Genomic DNA, 25,094 nt, shown 5'->3' with positions numbered 1-25,094 from the left:
TCGTAAAAAAAACCTTCCAACACACCTCTATTACGTTCCTTGACCGTTCAGTTATGAGCACATTGTCGCGATGGCCGCCGTTAAAATTTGAGGAGCCTCCATGTGGTCTAGTAAGCACCACCAGCCAATGAGAAGTACTCAGTCCCAAAAAGGCAATCAGGAGTTCGTTGCTGCTTCCGCTCAGTAGTAGTAGTGCTGCCCTCTGTTCGTCCTTGATAGTGCATCCCCGGGCAAGTGATGGATTCAGCACTCCTTAGAGTCGACGAAGAGAAAGCACGCCATGCTAAGCGTGTAAAACTGAGGGAGCTGAACGCTGCCATGGACGTCCAAGGTGAGTCATGGTGATCGTTCGTACCCGGAGGCACCTAATTATGATTTTACCAGAGTCGTCTAGGCTGGACTCGACCCTGAAGCGTCACACTGGTTTGATCAAGCGCATGCGCCAGACTCTTGGTGCTGATCATCGTGACCAAATACTCAAGGATATAGACTCGTTGTCGCTGGAAAAGTACATCGACGAGATAGCTGGGGCCGCACTAGAAGGAATCACGAGATGCAAGACGGAGAAGGATATTTGGAGTGCTGTTGAGGTAAGTGGAAACTTACATGAGCGCCACATACATCGACCGCTCAACAATTCCAGGTTATTTCAGCTCTCCATAGACGTTTCCCCGCAGCATTTACTCCTTCATTCATTTCATCCTTGTCTACCGCACTTGCAGCCCCTTCTCGTGCAGCTCTCTCTGCGTTACCTCCCGAGCAGCGGGAGAAGGAGGATTCTGCTCGAGTTTCCCGACAGCGTCCCATTCTCCGTGTCTGTTCCGAGCTCGCATTGGTCGGAATCATTACTGATGGACAGAAACGAAGTGGCGGTGAATGGATAATGAAAGTATTGAGGGAATTGGTGGGCTCTATCAACTACTGCTCAAGGCATAACTGACGTTTGCCAAGTTATCTAATGATCCAACCTTGTCATCTCTACCCCTTCTTTCCATATTTCTGAAGTCGTACTCAAGACCCTATTTGGGCTTGACGCCTCCTCAGAGCAAGCAGATATCTGCTGAAACAGAACCTGGAACCTTGTCTTCAACAACTACGAACGCCACTCAAGGAGATTTTCCGACGCTCTTGCATGAGAACGAGGAACTTGTTGAACAAGAAATTCGCGATCGATTCAAGCGCATGTGCGAAGGTTATTTTGACAGCGTTTCCAAGAAACTCACCATAGAGCACAAGGTAATTATATATAATTTTTTTCCAGAGAAATTAATCCATCATTTTCGCAGCGCCTGCAAGATCAAGATCGTAGGAATCACGAAGCATATATCCGGTCTGGGGAAATTTTTGAGGATAGGCAACAAGCGTATGAGAAGATGACGAAAGGCTACGAGAAATTACTTGCGAGCTGCCAAACGTTGGTTTCAGAACTAATCTTCCAGCAGTTACAACAATTGATGTATCTGTTTTCAGACTCTCGGAACTGCTATACCTGCCGATGCCATCATTGCCTACGGCGTCCCAGAAGTCGGATTCCATCCAAATCGGAGGAAATGCCGTCTCAGGCGATGAAGAAGATCCTCTTGCGACTTCTGGGGGTAAATGGGAGGATGAGGAAGAGCGTCGCTTCTTTGAAGATATCCAGGACCTAAAGGACTTCGTACCAAAGTCAGTTTTGGGCATTGAGGGCGACGAAAAAGAAGATCAGGAGGTTGCGGAAGAACGAGAAAAGGTGGAGAAGGAGAAAGCAGATGCTGAAGCAAAGAAACTAGAAGAGGAATTGGAGGGCCTGAAACTGGACGGTGATCGAGAAAATGGGAGAAACAATGGTACTACCGAAGTCGAGATGCGCGAGGAAGAACCTGATGGGTGTGTCTGTCTATTTATCAGTCACCTCAAGATTGCAGGGTCACTTATACTGTTTTAGGACAATCACACCAACACCGACGTCCCCAACTAAGGCTTCAAGTCCCCCGTTGTCTCCTCAACTCGCTCCTCAGGGACCATCGCAGTTGCTTACTGCTTTACTTGCACGCCTCCCCGACGCAACAAATCGTACCATGATTGATCAAGCTGCAATTGATTTCGCGTTCTTGAACTCCAAGGCAGCTAGGAAGAGGCTTATCAAGGTCAGCAGTCAGGCTTGTTCCCGGTCCGAATGGACTGATAGTTCTGTAGTTCTTGGGTGCTGTGCCAAAGAATCGGACCGACTTGCTTCCTCACTATGCGAGGTTTGTGGCAACTTTGAACAGATACATGCCGGACATTGGTGCCGAGCTTGTGGCACTGGTGAGCTTTATCTTAGCTCGATAAGGTCCTATGTCACAATTGTTTTTCAAGCTGGATGAAGAATTCCGTTATCTGCAACGAAAGAAAAACGTGGTGAAAGAGCTTGCAGAGGTTCGCTTGAAGGTAAACCAATGATCCGCTCGCTCTATCCCCCCTATGCTAATCAATATGAAAAGAATATCTTATATTTGTCCAGCTTGACGAAGTTTCGCGTCGTGCCTTCTCATCTTGTCCTCCACATGTTCAAAGTATGCTTGGACGATTTTTCTGGAACGAACGTCGAAAATATCTCGATGCTCCTTGAAGGGTGCGGTCGCTTTTTATTGCGCAGTGACGAGACTAGGGAGAGATTTAGTACCATGGTCAGTTTGCAATTCATGCAGGCTGACAATCGCTAAATGTTATGTTGCAGCTTGAGCTCATGAGGCGTAAGCAAAGTATGCAGCACTTCGACCAAAGACAGATCCTCCTACTTGAAAACGCGTATTATCAGGTCAGTTCCGTGTACTTGGTGGATCGACCTTACTCACACAAATAATGCAGTGTAACCCACCTGAACGAACTCCGAGGCAACAGAAGGAACGCGCTCCTTTCGAACTTTTCATCCGCCATCTTATATACGACGTTCTAGCTAAGAAGACCATTGATAAAGTCCTTAAGCTCCTTCGCAAGCTTGATTGGGATGATCCAATTGTTCAGCGTGCTCTGCATAAAGTTTTCACCAAGCCTTGGAAAATCAAATATGGCAACATCAATTTGTTGGCTATGCTGACATACGACCTCCAACGTTACCACCCCGCTTTCGCGATATCAGTTGTGGACCAGATTCTCGAAGACATTCGAAGAGGGTTAGAACAGAACGTCTATAGCACGAACCAACGCCGTGTGGCCGCCATAAAATATCTGGGGGAACTCTACATCTACCGGCTGTTGGGGTCGACCCTGGTGTTCGATACATTGTGGTCGCTGGTTACATTTGGACATCGTCAGTACATGACATAACTTGCATGCCTCAACTTACCCCTTTTCACAGCTGAAGGACATCCGTTGCCCCGTCAGCCTTGCCCACTGGATATGCCCAACGACTTTTTCCGCATTCGTCTCGTTTGCGTTCTGCTTGACACTGTTGGCATGTGCTTCGACCGAGGAACTCAGAAGCGAAAACTTGATCACTTCCTTGTTTTCTTCCAGGTAAAAGTTGCCAGATATCTTTTTCGCGTCCATGCTCACACGATGGCGCTGCAGTACTATGTTTTATGCAAGGAAGATCTACCCATGGACGTTGACTTCATGCTCTCTGATTCGATTGAGGTGAGCGAGTTTGCTCTAAATAGCATATCTGATCTCAATTCACTTGCAGGCTATCCGGCCCAAGCTGACGATGTACAAGACAATAGAAGAAGCCGCTGTAGCTGTTGATGACATGTTTAATGCTGCTTTGCAGAACGCTGGTTGTACGCTTGTTTGCCACTTTTTGTTGTGGGTACTCGACTCACAGATCGAAAAGTGTCAACTGGTGAGGATAGTGGGGAAGATAGTGACGAAGAAGGTGAACGGCCTCAACAACAAGACGAAGATGATGGCGATACGACCGGCCCGGAATCTTCGGTAAGCGATAGCTTGGCTGAACCCTATCTGTGCAATAACCAAAGTTTGACCAAACCTCGTAGAACGAAGATCGAACGTCGTCTCCTGACCCAGTTGTCGTTCTATCCACACAAGAACATCTCGGACCATCTGAGGAAGCCGAAGCCGAGTTTGAGAAAGAGCTCGCTAAAATTATCACAGATTCTTCAGCTGAGTCCAGAAAAGTCGACAAGAAGACAGCTTGGTGGGATTCTGCCGTTCTCGCCCCTAATTTGCGCAAAAAACGGGCTGATGAAGGTGATGTCGATGCTGGCGGCGACAACAATACGGACGGTGACGCCGTGATGCAGTTCACTGTCATTACTAAACGCGGAAGTAAGCAACAGGTGCGCATCTTTGTCTTGAGCCTCACTATTTTGTCCTCACCAACGATGCGATGATAGGGTCGCCATCTTCTTGTACCAGCTGAATCGGCGCTCGCTGTGCACACGCGATCTGCACAACTTCAAGACAAAGTAGAGCAACAACATCTCAAACGTTTGGTCCTGGACTACGAGCAGAGAGAGGAAGCGGAAGAAATGAAAGGTTCGGTCCACATGCTACAGATATTGCACAGACGTTAACGTGTGGTTTAGCCCTCGAAGTACGCAACAGGGCTGGTGCAATCAAGATCCGCTATGTCGGATAGCACTCGCTGTATCGTTTATCGCATCAAGCCTCATCCTCAGCTTAGATCGATGCATCGGCGGGAGCGCTCTTACGTAGCGACAGTTCGTGAACGAGTTTCATACCGCCTCAGTGGCATTCAGCCCTGTCATTCTCACATGCGCTATGAAGCTGACATGACGGTTCCCTTGGCTGTTCACTCAGCCCGTGGCTACCATCCGTAAGTCTCGTCATATTGGCTGAAATCACATAGTAGCCGCGTTTCTTGCTACGTTTTTCTGTTTAGTTTCTGTAATCTATCATCTGACATTCGTCGGTATTACGGAGTTGCATTTCACGTATTTTGATAATTGGTGTCGAGTCTAAGTACCTGGTCCTTACATAAGATTAAAAGCAATGTAAACTACAACCATCTCTTTGATTGTAAACACCGATTGGCAAGGCATACCCGACTTACACAGCACTCCATGAATACACGATCGGCACAGTTCGTTGTACCTACTGCGTGCTTTCACCTAAAGGGAATTGCTTGTATCTCTTCTCAAGCTTTGAAGTGGGTTTCAAGATAGCTGCAGATCATCATCGGTATGTTGAGTAGTCTCTTATTGCAAAGTCAATAAAAAATCACTTTAAATTTTGGTATCGGTGCGGGCCAGTCCAGCTCGTCATCGCCTTTGTTTGCCATCTTTTTTCGTCATATACACGCAACTAAATACTTTCACTTTTCCTCTGAACCATGGCAGCATCTCCGCTTCCACAAGAGGACAACCATCTAAGCGCAAGGACTCGATTTCGGCCCTGCACCCAGGCTGACTCCCATCTATGGTGACGGGCTGATCAGTGCGTAAGCGGGCCTTGACAAGGGAATAAGCCTTTCCGGTGAGTAGGTCACCACAGTTTGAGAGGTCGACATGTTTCAAGAAGGTGCACATGTCTTGATGCTGATTGTTCGGACGTGTGCCGCAAATAAAGTCAAGTACTTCATTAACGACTCCGTGCATGCTTGATATCTGGAGGGTTTCCAATAAAGGCGCTCCAGCGATAATGGTATTCAGCGAACTACTGGTAGTAGTGCAGCTTGCAATCCGGAGTTCCCTCAAAACCCGAAAAGAATCACCGTGCGCAAATTCTAGCACGTCAGACGAATGGCCGAGGTTGAACAAATGTAGAACTTGCAAATTAGGTGCGACAACGACGTGAGTGATGATAGAAACCGAAGCGATGTTGGAGAGCTTCAAGCATTGGAGGCTGGAAAGTTCTACACGGTCATCGCCGACTGACTGCATCGGGATTGGGACCAAATCGGAGAGTACGAGATTCTCCAGTGACTGATTAGCCGTCAAGGCCGGGACTACCTCTATCCACCCTGCCTCGATGGTCATGGTTTTGAGCCGACGCACTCGACTCCACAGCCCGCCCATTGAAGGGGTAAAGTGGGCAATTTTCAGGGTTTCTAGGTGGGAGTCTTCGAAGTCTGGCAAGAATTTCTCAAAACCCGAACACCCTGTGACATCCAAATGTTCGAGGCGCGAAATGGCTTCTGTCTTGGATAATTGATGGAGCAGATCGTAGAGTCGGGAGAACAAGCTTCCTGATGCTGCGAGAGAACGGAGGCCACACCAAGATAATGTCGAGAGTTCTAAGAGGATGGATGACAAATCCATCTCTGATATATTATGGTGAAAAGAGAGGTCCGATATGTGTGTTCGAGCTCGTTCCATCCATAATCGTACCTTTCTGGTGGGACGGTGCTTCGAAACCACCAGTGTCTGCCAAAGTGAAGGAGTCTTAATAGCCATGCCATGCCAATGTTTGCAGACATGTGACAACTTGAGAATCTGTGCGTGGTCTGCAGCAACCACGAAGCCAAAGATCTCCGCGAAGATTTCCACAGGTAACTTGCCGATGTGGTATGCTGTCTTTGAAATGCGAGCTCGCCTTCTTTCGTCAGTAGCAATCAAGGCATTGGTTGCTTGTGACTTCAGCGAATTGAGTTCCTGACGACGTTGTACATCGTCTGGTTTGATACGCTCGAGAGCAAGGTCGATCATCTTGATGGCCGATTCGTCCTTGTTAAGCGCATGGAATAGACGCGCTGAGCGAGCATAGCCTTGCCAACGATCTGGAGCAGTATCCACGACTTTCTTCGCGTCAAGGAGAGCAGCTTTGTTGTTTCCAAGCTTTTCATGCACGGCGGCACGAGAATCATAAACAATAAAGGAGTCACAGCCGAGTGAAACGGCCTTCACTCTGGATTAGTACGGTCAACTGGACAGATGATGCGATTGAAAGACATACTTCATCGAAGAGTGCAAGGGCTTCAGAATGTTTATTTCTCTTGAAGTCAGAAATTCCCTGCTGAAAGCTTGCTTTCCAAGACATGTCTGTATTACGACAGGTGGTCGGTGAAACAAAGTCTGTAGATAGATGGTATAAATAATTGGGCCGTGCAGTCACTTGTAGTGAGAGTCAAGAGCGCGTCGCGCGTCTTGATGTATCACTTGAAATGGCAACTATTTCTCACATTCAGTACGACGCGTCCACTCGATGAGGACAGGGTCCAAAGTCTCGGATCGTTTTTCATGTTCGACTCCGATGAAGACTTCCCCGATGAATTCGTTTTGGATGATCAAACACTAGCCATCCTTAACAAGGAGGAGTCCAGGTTTGAGGAGTCCAAACGTGTTGAGGAGCCCGACGTAGAGGACCTACCACCTCCAGCGAAGCGACAAAAACTGGACACAGGTTTTCCGCAGGATCTCAGTGCCCTCAGTGGTTCTCCTGATGATACCGAAAATTTACCCGACATCACGGTGTGCGGTGATGACACGTACAAAGCTGAACTGCAACAGCCTATCGCATTGGCCCCTGCCCCTCAAGCTACATCCGAGTCTAACGTGACACTATCTCGTACTGAATTAGAAAAGCGTCTGGCTTGCTTGCGAAAGCAAAAGAACGAGGTTTGATACCTTGCGTTCTAGATGAGTAATGGATGTCATAACGATAATGTATGCCTAGCTTCACAAAGAGAAAGTGAGGCTGCAGGAAGAGTTGCGGCACACGCTTTCTGCTAAACTCACCAAAGATGGAGAAGTTGTCATACTCAGGAAAAATATCGAGAAGGTAATTCACCATCAATCGGTCACCTCAGAACAACTGAAAGCCTGATTAGATAGCCCAAGATCATGCAGCGCAAATAGCGAAGCTCAGGGCGGCCAAGGAGGAGTCGGAGGCCAAACAAACACAGATGCAGAAAGAAATGAAAGAGGAGGCAGAACGCCTGAGGACATTGTTTACTTTCAAGGTATGGATGAGTTTTATCTGCTAACCTACAGGCTAAGGATATATTTGATAGCAACATGAGATCGAGACATCTACCCGAAAGTCTCCGTGGTCTGCGCGCTCCAAGAAAGCCCCATTAGCACCTCTTGCGACACCTGTGCCTTTGCCTTTGCAGATGCAAAAGTGGAACCAGAACGAAGCTGTGGCAGGCCCTTCGAGAGTCATACAAGAGAGTCCCACCCGACCTCGCTTCGGCGAAATTGTAAATAATGAGCGTACAAGAAAACCAGTGGTTGAAACCCGAAATCTACCATCTGGATTCCAAACCTCTACATCCCCTACGAAGTCGCGGGTGACAGATTTCAGGAAAGGCAAAGACATGGTAACTGACTCAAACCAGAGGGGTCCATTGCAAGTGCAGTTCGACAATGGCCATCCGCCAGCGTCACTTCCTTTTGAAGGCACGCAGACAAATTCGTCTCAAATGGCTCGGAATGATAGTTATGGCGGGACGGCGCAAGGGGACGTGTTCATGGCTGACTCTAATATGGATATAAACTTCTATCCGCAGGACGACGTCGAGATGACCGACAGAGCTCAGGATCGACAGATTCATGCCGCTGTGGACGAAGAATTTGACGAGGTGGGGCCTCACAAGTGGATTGTGGATGTAAGTTTGTACCACCCATTGTGCCCTGGCTTTTTGTAACAATTGGAATAGTTGCATCGGCTTGTCCTAATGCATATGGAACCAGCGTGCAGGATGATTACATTTCATGCCTTGTTGGGGGTTTCACTACCGATCGGACCCAAATCAGATGCATATACTTCTGCATGTTCTCGTATACTGGACGTTCTCGCCAATGTACCTACTCAGGAGCATCAAGCTTGGGAACTCGCAGCCCAAGTGATTTGCGAGGCTCTTACAAAAATGGCAGATATACTGGCTGCCTCTGACCATGTATGTGTTTCATATGTATTGTGTTCAATTTAGGAATCATGGATTTCTCCCTCAGATCAAGTCTTTAGCCGCCCTTTTCAGCCAACTCACTCAAATAACGTACACTCTTCCAGCACCTCATTCATATCTCTTAGTGGATAATGCGACGGACTCCGAAGAACACGGAATTCCTCGCATTCTCGCTGTGATATGTTCTATCATTCAGGACCACGTCAGTAAACTAGTAAGTCACGATACAGAGAAATCGGAGCTAGGTTTACTTGCCAAGGAGTCACTTGCGCTGTTGGAAGCCTTGTGTTGGAATACTCCAAGTGATTTGGAAGATAGGTGAGGATGGCTATTCGCTACTCAATCGTGGCTGACGAGTGCTATAGACTAGCCTTTGTACCTCGTTGCCCTTCTGTGCTATCGATCCTTCTGGACTCCTCTCGGCCGATGTGGTTTCTTTTTCACAGTACACGCATGCTTTCTCGGTTCTCGACTCGTGAGCATAACCTTCCTACAACAATTTCCCGTCTGTCTGATAATTTCGTTTAGGACCCGTCCTTTTCCAACCCCTTTTATCATTTCCTGACACCGAGGGGCAATCACAAGACTATACTCGGCTCCCTCATATTGAACGAATGTGCTCTCTCTTGATTGATTCCAGTAGGACGAGTGACGAGGTACATACGCTGATGTAATCTTTATGTGATCTACTTACATCACATCAGGCCGATGGGATCAAGCGGCACATCCTGACGTTTTTTGCCATGCTCTCCGAGGCTCATCCAACTGCTCACACGATTATCATCGAGTCGCAGTCCGTGATACCCTCGATCATTGTTTATTTGTACGGGCTATCAGCACCTGTGTGGCAAGGTGACGAGGCAATGGAATCTGATCCCCAGGCTGTTTCAAGGTAACGGATTTCCTGCCTTAAACTCGCCATATTTATATCGTTTATGCAGAGTGATTCGACGGATGTACCAAACGACCTTTCTCTTACACCATTTGATGTTTAAAGCCGAAGCTCCCCTTAGATTACGAGAGCGTCTAGAGCACGCACCACGGCACTACAACGGTCTTGTACATCTTTTTGTTGTTACCATGGGACGTCTCAGCTTTGCTGATGTGCCGGAGTGGGTGCAAGAGGAGGACAAACAGGACTTGGAAAGAGTTGCCGGTATGCTGCTAATTGCATAATGTTCATGCTTCCGGTTAATGGTGGCACAGGGCTTGCCAAGGATCTTTTGGAGTTGTTGATGGACGTGCCACAGATGGATGCTATATGGGCCACGTACCAAGAGGGGCCAGATGAAGAAATGGAGGATGATGAAGAGGTGGAAGCTCGACGGCTTGCTGCCAACGTGATCTAGTTCATGCCGTATGAGAGGCTGTCATCTTCCTGAAATCATTAACAGTATCTCTACGCGGATGTCTGCCGATTTGTTGGCAGTGTTATCTAGAGCCATGCCTTTAGCTTTGTGTTGCGTCGAATGATCTCACCTCGGGAGGTCATCGTGTCCCGTGACCTCATAGACGGGCTGGTCACCAGTCTATCGGGAGGTATCCTGGCAAAATCCTGGGCACTTTGATTCTGCCCGAGCACATGTTACCCGTGAGTTCTGGAAGATGCAGAAACCGTTTTACAGCTTTTAATTGACACGTTTTTGTCATGGGACAGAGTGCCTAGTATCACAGATGAGTTTGGCAATACTTCGACCAAATTTGAATCAGAGTGCAACATTCAACATTCAACGAAGTAAAACAGATGCTGAGATTATAGATTGATTCCGGACGAGTAAGGGAACGGTTTGCAGCTGACCCCGAATGACTCTTGCACAGGTGTCTTCTCGCGTGTTACGGTGAATGAATGACATGTCTCTTTCAAATCCTCAAGGATCCTACACCAAGCGTCTTCAATTAAAGTCCAAGTGAAACATAAACCTGAAATAGACTCAAGTCCGTTGATTAAGTAGCAGCGTTTGCCGGGGAAGTACCCAGAGACTTGAACTTTATTAGCAAACGATTCCACACCAAGGTTCCAGGACATCATTAAGACCTCACCTCGTGACAGAATTTCTTGCGCCACTGGAATGCCTTCTTGTCTGCATAACTAGTCACTTCCAATATCTGTGCTCGTTTCATTGCGAGGGCACACGCTTCTGCACGATATTTGACAGTCCAACGTCGTCTTAGCTTTGCCTGAAGTAATTCGTAAGACACAAATGAGGGAGCCAGGCGTCTAAGTCGTGCAACATACGGATAGGGCGGAGTTGTTGGATTTACTAGTTTCCAACACTGGCCAGCTATCCACCGCCGTAGACTTCACTGAGCCAGCACTTTCGAGCCACAGTTGCCAGAGACAATCTTCCCAGTCGAGTGATCGAGATTGGAAAAGAGAGAAACGCTCGGTACACCATGTTGGATAATCCTTGGGAAGAACAACGGGGGACATCGGGAGGAATGGATACGTCCTACGGCTATTGTTGCCCAGTACAAGAGGCTGCATGGACGTCGACCGAATGATGGAGCTGTACAAATTACTCGGGAGGTGTGAAGGCAAACCATCCGGGAACAGGACAACTCGATCAGTGGGGGCCAAAAGACGAGCAACGTTTAAATAAGCATTGGCAGATCCTCCAAAAGAAGATGAAACTTGGAGTACGTGGAACGACAAACCGAATGAGGAGTGCGTATCAAAGAAGCCTAAAATTTCTGGAAATCGTTTGAGCATAGCAAGACGGTCCGTTGGACCCGACGTCACGACGACCAGAGACAAAGGACCTATAAACCCATAAGCGATTGCGCTCTGCAACAAAAAACCGAGTCCAAATCACCCGACCAAGTCGCGAGTGAGGTAATGGCGTCGTGCAGCCCATCTTCTTCGGTCCACAGGCAAGCGGTGAGGTCATTGTCCGTTGATGAATGAGTAGCCAGGGTAAAGATTTCCAGATGACCAGGTGGCGGAATATTGGGAAACGCGATGGACATTCGCTGCTGAACCGACAAATTCGAGAGAGGGGAAACACGGTATAATGTGTCCGAGTCTGACATGTCTGCATCTTAGAAAATGTGTATTCCAATATCCTTGGCAACGTACTTGGGACATGAGCTATGCGTGGGCGGCCGGCTGCAACAACACCCCGCAAGGCGCTATGCATCTTGAAAGAGAGGAAGATAACGCTCACGCAACAGTAAAGGGACAACAAAATCCGTAGTCTTCCAAGGTGTCCATAGCGGAAGCGGTGTAGGTCCTCGAGCAGGACTCCAGGGAAGTTGGTTATAAATCGTATAACACCAGACAACGGTCCTGAATGGGAAGAAGCTTCTACTACGCTTTGAAGGTAGGGTGATTGGCTCTTTTGAGTATGAATTGACGATTGGTTCTCAAGATAGACACCTGCCCCTTTAGCATGACGGTGATATGAACCAGCTGAAGATAAGTAGCTCTGGAAACTGCCTGAGCCTGAGAGAGGTTTGGGGCCATTGTTTAGTTGAGGAAGTGAGGTACTGGCACCGAGTTGGCTCGTAGGTTCCATGTTTGAAGTCGCGTCCTGCAAGCGCAATATCAATCCTGATTCAAGTTCCTGAGCATTCGAACGATGAAAGTGAGGTGTATTGGCATTACTAGTAATAGTAGCTGACTAAGTCTTCCTCGGTAGTATTACATAACTCGTGGTCACCAGTAAATTACTCGTCCTCCTCAACATCACCGAACTCAAACATCCCAGCACGATCACGCTTCGCTTCAGCAACTGCAGTTTGCAGTTTACTCATGATGTGCGGGTATGCGCCGAGATATTTGCATCCCTTACGGTCAATCGATGCCAAACCCTCGCGAAGTAGGTCAGCATTGATGCAAGCTAAAGGATCTTGCGTAGCGACGGGGTCATTGGGATCAATGAGACGCAGATGAAGTGTAGTGCCTTCCTTGTAGTCAATATTGGCGACAAGTTTGCGACCCTCGCACAATTGACGGAAGCGCTGAACAGCGTCTGCATGGTACTCGCTTTCGGAAGCCACGAGCCTGACGAAGCTATGCACAACACCATAAGTGTCATTGAACAACAAAAATGCGAACTGCACCATTACCTTAGGCGAGCATCTTGCGCTTGACCGGGCAAGGAGCGGAATTTGGGATCAAGAGGACGGATATTTGAAAACGAGACATTGTCTTGGTTCCCGTAGTCAATAAATGTTACTTCAGCCTCCTTCTTGACTGGGGATGTACGGCGAATCCTAGCACGGTACCACGACCCATCCGAAAACTTGGCAGATACTAGATCTCCTGCCTTCGGCGTAAAATTTGACGGTGCTGGGTGTGCGACGCGATGATGTAGAGAAAAATCGCGCATTAGCTTTTCTAAGGTTGCGATGCCTGACGTATACGGTGAGAAATAGCCATTCGGGTGATTCTGTGTAAAGCTTACCCTCGGTATTTAATATTTGTACTGAGAAACTGAAGCCATTTTCTGCCCGGACATCACTGATAATAACATCCAGATATTCCGACTTTAAACGTCCAGAATCATCTTCAGTTGGGGGAGCCTGAGTAGCCTTCTCTGCCTCTTCGTCATAGTTCTCCCATAACTTGGAATATGATCAAACATCGAAAGGAAGTACATCAATGTTGCGGCTTACATTTTTTTGTGCTTGCTTGGCTTCTGCCTAAAATAATGACATCAAAAAGTTTGATACTCAAGGAGCCAGGCAGCGCTCACTTCGGCTGCGTACAACTGTGTGGACCAGGCCAAGCTGTCGGCGGAGAAGGAGTGTACGGACGCAAGGCCCTCCTTGACTAGAGCAACGGCAACATTTTCACTCTTCAACCACAACGTTCCGATGAAACCGCCAGATTTGTCGACGGTGTCCACTTCAAATTCCACATCGCGTTGCATATACCGGCGAGTTGCAAAGTCTGCAGCCTCCTGACCAAATGGTTCGCTCCTCTCAGAAGGATTACGCGCTGTTCGAGGCGCTCGAATGCCTGCAAAATAATGAGGCATAGTCTGGAAATGGTTTGCTAATCTTACCATTCAGGACCAAGGTGAGCGACTGGTTATCTTTTGGGAGGAAGAGCCTTGAGAAAATGATATTTCAAAACTATTCGTCAGAACATAGTTTTAAACCATACTTGAAACGAGACCCTGAGGCAACATATTCGACGACAGCAGATGCCTTGCCTTGCCTCTTAAAGCCATTGACGAAAGTGGTGGCACGTGCGCCAGACTACAAAAAATCTGGATCTGCGAGGAGCGGAATACCAAAAAACATACTTACCTCTGAAATGTTGACGGGGGGCTTTACAGCTGGTTGTTCTTTACCGGAGTGGATACCGCGGGTCTCGGCAACAGCGCTGAGTTCAAGAGTTAATGATATCTAACACAAATGAGGCTGTTGCGTTCTTACACTTGTTCCGCAGCCATCAGTTTATCATAGTCAGAGGAACGGTCCTCATCATCACGTCGGTGGCGGACAACGGAGGCAAGGCCTTTTTCTACCAACTGCTCTGCCACGTTGCTGGATTGGAGATATAAGTGAAATAAAATGCTAATGTGTATCTTACTTACGAGTTTTGGTTTCCGTATCGGACTGTGGCGCATTCGCGCTCCTCATATTCGCCATCACGAGGACGAATGAAATCGACCGAAACTTTGACATGCTTGCCAATAAGTTTCTTCCGAAGGAATTCGCGAGCTTCCTGTGCATAGTACGCCTGCTTAGGGTCGGAGAGTCTGACAACAATCAGAAGACGTCGACAACCAAGACATACTACTTACTTGGGACCTTTTGTTGAGCTGAGCTGCAACCGGCGCTCCTTGCCACTCTCCTTATCAATGACAGATATTTGATCGCCACTCCATACTCGAATGACAGTTCCGTCAAAGACGCGCGCATGTCCATTAGTAGTATGATTTGACTGGCTAATCGATGCAGACGCAGTTGGCACATTGGCGTACAGACATGCTCGCTTTTCTTTTGCAACTTTCTCGCTCGCTCGCAGACGTTCCATACCTCCCCCTGCGGCCAGCATACCGGCATGCCAATCGACTACGCGAGCGAGCCCAGCAGCGACAAGGTGCTCAGCTACATTGCCAGCGGGATGGAGGACTACAGCAGATATTGCCAAATATACTCTCAGACACAGAGGACGACGTACCAGTACCGATAAATATTGATGCCGGCGGAGGTGGTGCACTGTTAGCTCCGGCTTGGAATGGTGTTGCTGTCGCAGTTGGCAACGACAGTATAATCACCCGTACAGATCGCTGGAGCAGCCTGGACTCCGTGAAGAATTTTGCCTGCAGACCATAATCCAAACAAAGTTATTTGACATGTGAATTGACTTACTTCTTCTGCCCAAGGCTCTGAGGGTTCTCCTTGCCTTGGGGATGTCCTGGCACAACGAACACCAGCGAGTGCGATGTTGGCTATTTGATGCTCACCATCCGGCATGAAAAGTCGGACCCGGAGAGTAGACCCGTCCCGCACTTGTTCCACGAGTGCTAAAAATATGAATTAAACCAAGTACTGCAGTCGTGAGAATACGTCATACCGTCAATGGACTTCCCCTTCCACTCCGAAACAAACGCTTGAGAATCAGTTGGCATTGTTTGGTGCACGACACGGGCCTGCGAAAATGACAGAAGCAACGACAATTGTATGGCAGCCAAGAACACGCACCTGGGGACCATGAGAATTCCACAGGCCTTTTCCAGCCGCCTTTGCTTCAGCTTCGATGTCACGTTTTTGTATATCGTCTTCTGTGGGGTCCCGTTTCAATTCCTTGACTTTGGCCCAGCCGTTCTTCAGCATCTCGGAGGCAACATCCACTCCCCCGATTTCAGCGGTGCCCAAGTCACGCGTGACATCGTCGTTGGAAGGAAAACTATGTGTGGAAGTAAATGAAATCTCCTTGCCTACTGCCAATGCACGAAGGAAATCACGAGACTCAAATGCCCATGGCTGGAAACAACTTTGATCAGTACTGACCATAAGTGCAGCAATAGTATCTTACCTCGTCTTCTCGAGTCTGGTTTCCCATTCTCGGAGCCACGACATCAGCAAGATGTAGGATTCTGTGGAGTGTAGCGGGTCAGACCGTGTTGCTTTTCTACCGGAGTTCTCTGAATTTCACACCTCTCCTTGGGACTCTGCCCTTGTGGTCCTGTACGTCCACGCAAAACGAGGGTGTCGCCAGAGATGACGGCTAAGTTTTATGCCCTAGGATTAACAAAATGCGCAAAACGGGACGGACATGTTGGTGCACGCACATTTTACAATCTACACACAGCAAGTCAAGGTCGGGAAAATGAAGAAAATATTCGAACCTACAGCTTTGAGCGACATTTCTACGAGTTTAACCAAGAAATACTTAACGAACAAGAGGTAGATGGAAAGTAAGTTATTACAAATTTAAAGTGCTTCGGAGTTCACAAGGCGATCCATGTCAGATCTATGGGAACCTATTTCCTTTTCTGAATTGACGCGGCCTCGAGGAGTATTGCAGTCAAAAAGCCGTCCACTTGATTACGCGCAGTCAATGGCCTACATTGTGGCCTTATACGAGGGAAGTACATAATACAGCGCTTAGAACGCTGGTTTGTGTTGCTATGCACAATCACCAAACTAGCAGTGTCAATCAACACGTGCACACCCGGGTGGGGTCGTATGCCAGCGGGGCAGCAACTGCGCACATACCACGATGAAGGCTGTGACGTTACAGATTGCAAAAACACAACTGTATTTCTTATAAGCTGTACCAACTCCTTATTGCGCCAACAAGTCGATGTCCCCATCTCGCTTTCATGAGCACCTCACCTCTGGCCTTGACAGCGATATCAACTTGCCCACATCTCCCCCGCTACCCAGCAAAGGAAGAACCCCAGACTTTAGCAGAATTGACATCATGGCACAAATACACGCAGCAACGATGACTCCTACACCCCTCAAAGAACTATTGAAAGACCCTGCTGTTATCAACACGCTTCACAACGTCGACAGGAAGAAGAGTCATAGACAGTCATCTAGCTCACAACACCGCGAACCCCTCTATTCTGCATCAGAATTGATGAACCTGGTGGTGGCAGAAGAAGAAAAGCAAGCACAGCACCTTAGATCGACCCTTCGGTCGACGGGGGACATGCTCGATCAGGAAATGCGCAGGGCGAAGCAGGCTGAATCTAAAGCAGAATTCGCGGAACTCCGAGCGCGGGAGCTGGCTGTGCGTGTCAATACCGCTGAAATGGGCAAGCGTTACGCAGAATCTGATGCTGCGCGTGCCAACGAAGAAATGCGGCGGTATCAAATGCTCATCGAAAGCCTGGAAAAACAGGTCACAAAATTTCAGGCTGACATCCGTGTCTTAGAGAGGCAAAGAAATGAAGCTGATGAAAGCGCATCACGAGCGCGGGATACTGCAAGAAAGTTTCAAACCGAACTTAGCAAGCAGCAGGCAAAGGAAAAAGTAATAGAAGAAAGTCCGATGTATTGTCGGAAGAAGTGGTTCGTGACCGGTCATAACGAGGGTTGGGATGCTGGGTATGCGGAGGGTTTTGACGACGGCAGGGAGGATGGGTTCGAAGAAGGTAGACAATACGGCATTCGCGAAGGAAGAGAGTCGGCATTCAAGCAGGGTCGCATGATAAGTCAGAAAGGGGGATTCGAATATGACCGAGAACAAGGTCTGGACAAGAAACGTCAGCTTGCGCTTCATGCCTTTGATGAATTTTTTACTGCAGAAGTCGACGAAAATGATTATACAGTGAGTTCTGGCCTGTCACAGTAATACTTCGCCATTGAGACAGACATTTCTGGAAGGCACAAAAAAAGGCGCAACGATGGAACGAACGCATGCAGCGGTCTTCCGAATACCGCCAGCCCAACTCGGTTCAATATGGCTGAAACGTCCACTTGTACCATGACTTTGTAGATATGACCTGAGGAAAATCTGATGGAAGATACCTGTTGCGTTTCACATCTTACACCGGACTCTTTTTATGATAAAGATAACACACCTTGACATATTTTGGGATTCAACATCTTACCTCTTGCAAGATTTCAATCAAGAGCAAATTTTGACCTGGCTAGAGCACTCCAAAGCCCCGCTGTGTCAATTATCGTTTGCTGTACGCCATGAGTCACTGCCAGTGATGGTGTTTTGTCCCGACACGAGCGGCCCGCGCAGGAAATCTTGGCTATTAAAGCACTTTGCATCAAGCGTACCATGATTCATCCAGTAGATTCTGAGCGTTTTTGGTGAATTTGAACGATAGAAGTATAACTTACTTTTAGTTTGTGGCACTTGCCGAAATGGTTTGAAAGCACGCGTGGGAATAGACTACGATCTGATAAACTTGCTCATCATGCATTATCAATCAACGGTTCAGATCAATCATGCTTTGATCGTTGGCATTGCAATCCGATACATCAACTTGAAATCTTACAGACGCTGGACAGTGCTTCTGCACCTACATATACTTGTCAAGATCTGTTTCATTCAACTTTTCTTCATCATCATGAGCTTCGCGCTACCCCTTCCATCGGCTGGTCTGGCAAGTGGTCGTCGCAGGCCGAAGAACCTCCCGAGTTTACCTCTGTCTGCGTTCAGCCCACCAAGCACAGGGACGTCTGACATGTTCCCTTTGCCTCCAACTCCAAGTGCGGTCTTTCCAGGCGAAGTCGTTGACGCTCATCTGCGGTCTGAGGCACTTGAGAGTGCTAGTCTTGATCTGGTTGGCACTGAGGTCGCGGGTGCCGTTTTGTTGTTAAATGACCCTTCGATTCCAGAAGGGTAAGCTTTTGACTTTCAAATTTTGCATTTCCTTATCTTGGCAACGAAACTTAGACTGCAATCGTCTCTCACACAAAATGTTCGAGTACTTTCCGTGGCAGTTCCCTTCGACCTTAGCGCCATCCCACCGGATCATCCAGATCTCTCAGAGTCATCTGGAATTCCACAATCTCTTTACACCTCATACACAGCTTCGCATGAGGCTCCAGAAGCTAGATCTCAGGCTATCGAGACTTTGAAATGGGCATTCTCAAACAGCCATCTCGTTGATATTGACGTTCAAAGTGACATCATGTCGAATGTCGCAAAGTATGAAGTGTTCGAAGACCTTCTCATGAAAGCCACCGCAGAACTTCCTGGAGACAGGAAGGTCAACTTAGTTCTTTGTGAGCATTTTCCCCTCAAGGCGAGTGTTTGAAACTGACAAAATTTCAGCCAATATATTGCCGCCGCCGCATGACCTAAGCCTGCCGATCGTCAAGCTCCTCTCTGATCCAAGTTATCGCAATTATCAAGGCCACTCTGCATCCCTGTCATTGTTTCCAAATCTCTATGTAAAGTTCACGCCCCCCATGTGGAATCAAACCATACCAGGTCCCGCGGATCCAGCTTCAGAAACGGATCAACATCGTGAATGGAAAAGAAGAATTAAGATGTTCAGTGAGTTCTTGCGTATATATTCTCATATATTAATACAACGCTGACGGATATTACCGGCAGTTGGTCCAGTGGTGGAAGCGTTTGGTTACGAGCGTATTATTTTTGGAACCTCACCTTCCTTCGCTGCACCCTCGCTCCTGAACCCTGCAGACTGGTATGCGCTTGTACGCGAGTCATTTGCAGAGCTTGCGGTGGAGCAGGACGCAATCGACGCGATCTTTAGTTTAAATGCAAAGAGGATATACGGAAGCCCATAATGCCCTTGAACCTTGCCAGCTCTGTACAAATATTCCCCATTTTCTTGACCAGTTTTCGTAATCGAACGATGATATCCTGTAAAATCAATAACGACTCATGTAAAGTACATACAAACAAAACAAAACGTGTTGATGGGGATAAGGAGACATCTTCATCAGGGGTGCTTCCATGTTTGGGACAAGAGACTGGCCCCGAGTTTCCTTTCTTGTATGGCGTTGCTTCAACCAGTCCTGCGATTTTGTTTTGTAGGTCCATTCTAGTTTGCGTGATCCACAGTTTCGCTCATTTCTTGCTAAGAAGGGTATACGCTATATCACACCTGTAAGAACAATTTCACAACTAAATTTACACATCTTCAATTTTGGGGACCCACAGTAACTGACGGTGAGGTAACTGGTCTCACCAGCTGCTGGCAGTGGCAGTCTCTACCTGGAACCATTTCATTCACCGGTAAAAGTACTCAAACAGCGAATGGGCAGTGACAACGATGCACAAATAGGATACGGTAGGCGTGGTGCGTCATCATCGTGAGTGCTCGAGTTTCTTCTGGTCAATACTTACCAATTACATGAGGCTATTAGGAGCAGCAGAGAATCTTCACCTGCTGCTGTAAGTAAACGTTTCTCTTCCTGACACGCGTTTTTCCCCTTCTACTTGTCATGGCCATGCAGTCGACTCACATATCCCACGCAACCTTGCAGAAACGGCAGAAACGGTCTTTCACACCAAATTCCGACGATGAGGCCCTCGCACTCCCTGCACCAGTCGAAGCTAATGCGGATTCATCTTCCAGAGATGGTACACCAGCGCCATTGATTCGCCAGGCAGTTGGATTCTCATGGCAGCCATCCGTGCTCCCCATCGCAACTGTCAACACCTACCAAGCTGTCCTCCCCTCAAATCCAAATGCAATACAGTTTCTCCCAGGACAGGCGTTACCTAAGAAAAAGAAAAGGAGAGCCAAACCGGAGTACTCAGCTCAGACGAGCCGGTTTAGGCTCTCTCAGGTACCCGAGCCCACACCAGAACCCTCAACACAGCCCTCACTATCTGGTGGTGGAGGTCCGTATTCTTCGATGTATCGCATCAGTGATGCTACATCGCCTAGCGCTAGTGTCACTATGTCTAACCCTTCAGTCGCCGATGGTGCGTCACCAGGGGAAGCTCATTCCCCGGCCGCATCTTCTACACTAGCGTCCGGCCCACGTAGTCCGTATCATGCGGTACCAGGGGCATACGATAACATAGGTCCAAGTCGTAGTCGCGTCCCGGGGCAACTTAGCGTACCTGCCATTCCTGCCAAGAATAAACAAAGCAAGAAATCAACTGGGCAACGCACTGCTCAGGGCTCTGGTTCTTTAGCTCAGTCATCAACGTCTAGCCGCCAACTTCAAGCGCCTCCTTCCAATATGCATTACCCACGCCCAGGAGCACATTATCGTTGCGATTATGAAGCAAACCTAGATTCACGCCCACCCTCCACAAGTGCAGTATCTCCTCAAGAACCTGTGCGACCGACTCTATGTAAGTTGGTAGCCTTCACCTTGCTCTCTTATTCAACATTTCTGCAGCTGCACAAGAACGATCCGTAGCACCTCCAGCCTCTGGAGGACCAATGCGACCTCTTCGAATGGTGACGCTCCTCATCGAGGATGTCAGAAGTGGAGTCCCAGACCACCAACTTGCGGAGATCAAGGTGGTTCTTCGGCCAGGGGAAGACCCAGACGGTGGTTTTTGGGCAAATGCAAAAGAGGTCTGTGAAACTTTGCAGGCTGGACCGTCACGGATAGATGGTATGTTACCCTTGGCTAGTGATTCGTAGTTGTAATTTTGTTTCACAGGTCCTGCGAGGGTGTACACCCTTCGTGGAAAATATCGCCAGTTCTTCATGCGTGTGGATGCTGACAACGTCCTCGAAGTAGAATCGTGTAATCTTGGTGTGAGCAAAGAGCGCACACTTGAAGTCGTCGTCGAAGCTGTACGTATATTATGATGCACTGATCAACCAAATAGATGCACTGATTTCACTTCTCAGCCTGTCCCGAAAGGTCGATTACCTCCACCTCCTCGGCTTCCTCTTGAACTGCCACAAATGTCTAGCTCTGACTCTGATACTGCCCTGTCACCCTCTCGACAGCAAATGTCGAGACAGCCAATGTATTCAGGAGTCACACGTGATATGCGCATCGATTTGTTGTCGCAAAGTGATTACTGCCCCAAAAAGAGAAAACGACCCTCCAAAAGCCATTCATTACCTCAAAATAAAGCACCACGAGGTTCGATCCAGAAGTCCCCTTCTCCTAGTTGCATGCCACATCGAGCGAGACAATCAAGGCATGAAGACCAAGAAAGTTCCTCATCTGATGGAGATGGTGTACGAGAAATATCGCCCCCCATTCCTGGGCGCCTTGCTGAGACAGTGGATGAGAGGGACGACGCGATTGCTAATTTCATTCGATCGGACATAGAGGGCGACAAGGAATGGCCCCGATGCATGTCGATCATCTCCCACGGAGGCCCCAAGCGCGTGTCTGACATGATGTGGTCCTATAATTACGTCGAAAACAGAGTTAAGGAACACGAGGGTAGGAAGACACCATCACACTGGGATGGCGCGCCAAGCTCAAGGGTTGAGAGAGTGAGTCTACAGTCCGTAATCTAGTGCGGTCTTAATTCATTCTGTTACGTAGCGACATGTTTGGCGTGCACTGAACCTCACCCCCGAATGGGGAGAGGAGTGCCGGACTATTCTCACTCTTGTTGGCCATTACGGCAAGTATGGGCGCAGGTATCAGGATCCGCTTGTCATCAGCGAGATTGACAGTACGGCCGCTCCTACAGAGAAGACTTGGAAACGGTTTGTTAAATTGCTGCACTCGGTTGATGCGCAGTATTTGTCCAGCCGATTAATAGGAAATATGTGAACGTAGGCTGTTCACAGTTGATTCAACTCTTAGTATATTTGCACTACAGCACCTCTTCATGATAATTTCTCGCTCGTACTCTCAATACGCACCCGTATAGATACATCAAAATAATAATAGATAGATATGCTTTATTTGTGTAGCACTGCGAGCAGTGTCGATGCGACGACGAAAGTTTACTGTAAAAATTAAATAGATCAAGGTACGAATTAAAATTTGAGATCTGTAGCTACAAACATGTTGTTCTTCCCGACAGCCCCCAGAAGCTCTCGCCAAGGTACACCCGCCTGACCAGCTAAAATCGGCCTCAAAAATGGGGTTCGGGAGAAAACTCGTTGCTTATTAGCCGGGTGCCAATTAGCGAGATATTAGCCAGCCTCCGCACCAGTGCTATGATGCATATACGCACCCCAAATCACTAAATAGACAGGAATCATCCAACACAAGTCCTCTGTTATGTGGAAGTACCCACATACAAATAGACCCAGAAATTGTAGTACCAGAAGACTTGTCACCACCAGGTCATGGCTTCAATATCGAAAGGACCCGTATGTCATCTCTAGATTCTCTACCTGTAGAATTGATGCAGCGCCGAGCACCAACCAGTGTTGCAGGGGATAGTACCAACACATCTGACCACTGCCATTGGACATCCATTTACCTTACCCAGCCGGGAGATATCTGTTACACCCAGAATCAGTTTCATCAACCCTAACAGAATTTTCACTCGCGACTGCCCTCAAAACTTCGAATAACTTGCGTTCATCATCTGTAGCTCCGCACACATCAGCAGATAAACGAGTTCCAGTTAATCTCGCCCGAACTGAACCCATCGCAGGTGCACGAGTTGCCATCTCAAAGTGGCTGACGGAACAGGTGACAATGAATAAAACTCGAGCACGACGCGTTAGTCACGTGTTTAAAAATCAATCTATTAGCTGAGTTTTGTGCCTACGTCATGATACGATGCTCTCGATTTATCACAGCCATACTTAACTTTCACTCATTTGATGTGAGTTTTCTGATGATGGCCTTTGAGACGCGGGCCAGCGCGACTATGGAAAACGTGACCCTCTCAAGATTCTTTCTCCAGTGCAATGCGTATGTGAGCGTTTGGATGTATGCAGTAATGTCAAAAAAAAAACATGGCGGATATAAAAATACTGAATCGAACCCTATGTTCGATGATCTTTTATTCATCCGGCACCTCAATATCCCCCGAGTTGATACCATCGATGACATCGTGTGGGGGCTGGCCATCCACCGTGCAGCCAATACTCTGGGCCGTGCCGAGAATCTCCTTCGCACCACCAGCCAAGTCCTTTGCTAACGATTTTGACTTCATCGTTCGGGCGATTTCGAAAATCTCGTCAAGAGTGACATTGCCCGAGTGCTTGATGTTCTTCTCCTTCTTCCGGTCACGGGGAGGCTCTAAAGTAGGTGATATTAGACGGGAATGAGATTAGAGATGAAACCGCGCACCCTTGAGCGCCCGGATGACGAGGGAGGAGGCAGAAGGAACAACAGAGACTGCTGCTTGCCGATTCTGGATGGTAAGCTGAACAGTCACGCGTAGACCCTTCCATGCAGAGGTAGCTTTAGCAATATCTTCTCCGACTTTTTTGGGCGACTATTTCATGCTTCAGCTTCCTATCATTATTTGATACTGAACTCCAGACACACACCAGACCGAGAGGACCGATTTTTGGGGCAAGTGCTGAAGATGCACCAACTTCACCCCCTGTTGCCCGTAGGTAGATGATCTTGATTTCGTTGGGATCCTAATATGATGGTCAAAAACTGCATGACAATCGCAAAATAGGAGAGCAGACGGACGAGCTTGGGGGCCATGGCGAAAGTGAGGAGGTTGGTTGCTGTTTCCTGGGGGTAGCCAAAGATTAAAGTTCAAAATTCGAAGCAACTGTACAGTACCTCAGCTTAGTCACCTACATTCCCACGTTCCGCATGGGCTGCAAACAATGAAACTCACACTGGACTCGGGCTGCCAGCTGGTCACCGGTCTGGCACCCTGTTATCATTCGGACCTTACTCGTTCATTCGAACAACCCTGAGCACACAAAGTCCGGACACCCTAGACACAGCGTTCGCAGTGAAAGGCTCTCAGACTTCTTCGCTTCAGTTTAATGTTGCAGCCAGCTGGGACTGCGCCAGAATATATCTTGTTTTCGGACCTACAGCACGTGTGTAACACTTGCTTGTGTATACTCTAGGAGATGCAGCCAAGCAAGAACTCAGCCTATCGTTCCCAGTGAACTAGTATTGGGCCTTTTCAAGGTTAGCATCGTGACTGTATTGGTTTTGAATCATATCCTGGTTATTCGGCACGAGCCTTCAAATTAAAGCTCTGACATGACATTCCATGTCATCTTAGCTGTTGCATTTAAGTTCTCCTTCCTGTTGAGTGAGGCATCTTTTCAGAACAGATAGTGAAACAAATTGCCTTAGTGTCTTGGTTCGTGACTGTGTTCGCTTTCTGGTGTGTTACAGGGCGAGCCAGCATATTCATGTTGGTTTTGATACGGTAGGTCCACCATGCTACACTGTAAGGTAGGCTGCCGACACATCAACTGATGAATCTTGCAGAGCTCTTTTACGTTAACCTCTTTCATACTAGCGACGATTTTGCATCCTGGGGCTCAGTAGCTTGCTCAACAAGAAGTTGGTTCTGCCT

At 48.0% G+C, this 25,094-nt stretch overlaps 8 protein-coding genes across 8 annotated transcripts; 4 read left to right on the top strand and 4 right to left on the bottom strand.

Moving 5' to 3' along the window:
* Positions 1-112: 112 nt before the first annotated feature.
* Positions 113-5,025, top strand: EDB93DRAFT_1149294 (ARM repeat-containing protein). The gene is made up of 19 exons (XM_041449622.1): positions 113-331; positions 385-590; positions 644-904; positions 952-1,236; positions 1,287-1,414; positions 1,471-1,866; positions 1,925-2,126; positions 2,176-2,286; positions 2,338-2,409; positions 2,463-2,648; positions 2,699-2,779; positions 2,830-3,271; positions 3,320-3,477; positions 3,532-3,597; positions 3,647-3,740; positions 3,794-3,894; positions 3,957-4,259; positions 4,317-4,458; positions 4,509-5,025. Exons 1-19 carry the CDS (start codon positions 238-240, stop codon positions 4,559-4,561), a joined length of 3,381 nt encoding a protein of 1,126 aa, XP_041307213.1. The 5' UTR covers positions 113-237; the 3' UTR covers positions 4,562-5,025.
* EDB93DRAFT_1149293 (uncharacterized protein) lies at positions 5,026-6,991 on the bottom strand. Its single transcript, XM_041449621.1, has 3 exons — positions 6,838-6,991; positions 5,168-6,782; positions 5,026-5,108 (listed from the first exon to the last, which is right to left on the bottom strand). Exons 1-2 carry the CDS (start codon positions 6,919-6,921, stop codon positions 5,205-5,207), a joined length of 1,662 nt encoding a protein of 553 aa, XP_041307212.1. The 5' UTR covers positions 6,922-6,991; the 3' UTR covers positions 5,026-5,108; positions 5,168-5,204.
* Positions 6,992-7,621: 630 nt separating this feature from the next.
* Positions 7,622-10,309, top strand: EDB93DRAFT_477741 (uncharacterized protein). The gene is made up of 10 exons (XM_041456505.1): positions 7,622-7,662; positions 7,712-7,843; positions 7,895-8,491; positions 8,543-8,782; positions 8,838-9,109; positions 9,157-9,266; positions 9,320-9,447; positions 9,496-9,683; positions 9,733-9,947; positions 9,998-10,309. Exons 2-10 carry the CDS (start codon positions 7,787-7,789, stop codon positions 10,138-10,140), a joined length of 1,950 nt encoding a protein of 649 aa, XP_041307211.1. The 5' UTR covers positions 7,622-7,662; positions 7,712-7,786; the 3' UTR covers positions 10,141-10,309.
* A 510-nt stretch (positions 10,310-10,819) lies between these two features.
* On the bottom strand, positions 10,820-12,306 carry EDB93DRAFT_1251016 (uncharacterized protein; the record flags this gene model as incomplete). The annotated part of the gene is made up of 4 exons (XM_041453103.1): positions 10,820-10,969; positions 11,028-11,551; positions 11,605-11,814; positions 11,868-12,306. 4 exons carry the CDS (start codon positions 12,304-12,306, stop codon positions 10,820-10,822), a joined length of 1,323 nt encoding a protein of 440 aa, XP_041307210.1.
* Positions 12,307-12,370: 64 nt separating this feature from the next.
* Positions 12,371-16,168, bottom strand: EDB93DRAFT_1149283 (uncharacterized protein). The gene is made up of 19 exons (XM_041449620.1): positions 16,103-16,168; positions 16,042-16,051; positions 15,908-15,977; positions 15,786-15,846; positions 15,452-15,733; positions 15,324-15,399; positions 15,119-15,273; positions 14,928-15,069; positions 14,548-14,878; positions 14,338-14,502; positions 14,177-14,287; positions 14,048-14,123; positions 13,902-13,996; positions 13,801-13,847; positions 13,489-13,754; positions 13,409-13,435; positions 13,198-13,357; positions 12,860-13,145; positions 12,371-12,803 (listed from the first exon to the last, which is right to left on the bottom strand). Exons 1-19 carry the CDS (start codon positions 16,115-16,117, stop codon positions 12,458-12,460), a joined length of 2,721 nt encoding a protein of 906 aa, XP_041307209.1. The 5' UTR covers positions 16,118-16,168; the 3' UTR covers positions 12,371-12,457.
* Positions 16,169-16,838: 670 nt separating this feature from the next.
* On the top strand, positions 16,839-19,477 carry EDB93DRAFT_1086261 (uncharacterized protein; the record flags this gene model as incomplete). The annotated part of the gene is made up of 5 exons (XM_041445964.1): positions 16,839-17,551; positions 18,216-18,560; positions 18,615-18,946; positions 18,996-19,220; positions 19,281-19,477. The coding sequence occupies 5 exons, from the start codon at positions 16,839-16,841 to the stop codon at positions 19,475-19,477; spliced, it is 1,812 nt and encodes a 603-aa protein (XP_041307208.1).
* A 241-nt stretch (positions 19,478-19,718) lies between these two features.
* Positions 19,719-22,652, top strand: EDB93DRAFT_1149271 (uncharacterized protein). The gene is made up of 8 exons (XM_041449619.1): positions 19,719-19,799; positions 19,854-20,005; positions 20,060-20,087; positions 20,180-21,002; positions 21,050-21,271; positions 21,320-21,456; positions 21,514-22,116; positions 22,169-22,652. The coding sequence occupies exons 2-8, from the start codon at positions 19,950-19,952 to the stop codon at positions 22,400-22,402; spliced, it is 2,103 nt and encodes a 700-aa protein (XP_041307207.1). The 5' UTR covers positions 19,719-19,799; positions 19,854-19,949; the 3' UTR covers positions 22,403-22,652.
* Positions 22,653-23,313: 661 nt separating this feature from the next.
* EDB93DRAFT_1149266 (ribosomal protein L11) lies at positions 23,314-24,329 on the bottom strand. Its single transcript, XM_041449618.1, has 4 exons — positions 24,239-24,329; positions 24,088-24,183; positions 23,885-24,032; positions 23,314-23,833 (listed from the first exon to the last, which is right to left on the bottom strand). The coding sequence occupies exons 1-4, from the start codon at positions 24,251-24,253 to the stop codon at positions 23,595-23,597; spliced, it is 498 nt and encodes a 165-aa protein (XP_041307206.1). The 5' UTR covers positions 24,254-24,329; the 3' UTR covers positions 23,314-23,594.
* Positions 24,330-25,094: the final 765 nt, after the last annotated feature.

Source organism: Suillus bovinus (assembly GCF_016758785.1).
Source record: "Suillus bovinus strain UH-Sbo-P2 chromosome Unknown EDB93scaffold_32, whole genome shotgun sequence".
Taxonomy (NCBI): domain Eukaryota; kingdom Fungi; phylum Basidiomycota; class Agaricomycetes; order Boletales; family Suillaceae; genus Suillus; species Suillus bovinus.
This window is presented reverse-complemented; position numbering and strand designations above follow the sequence as displayed.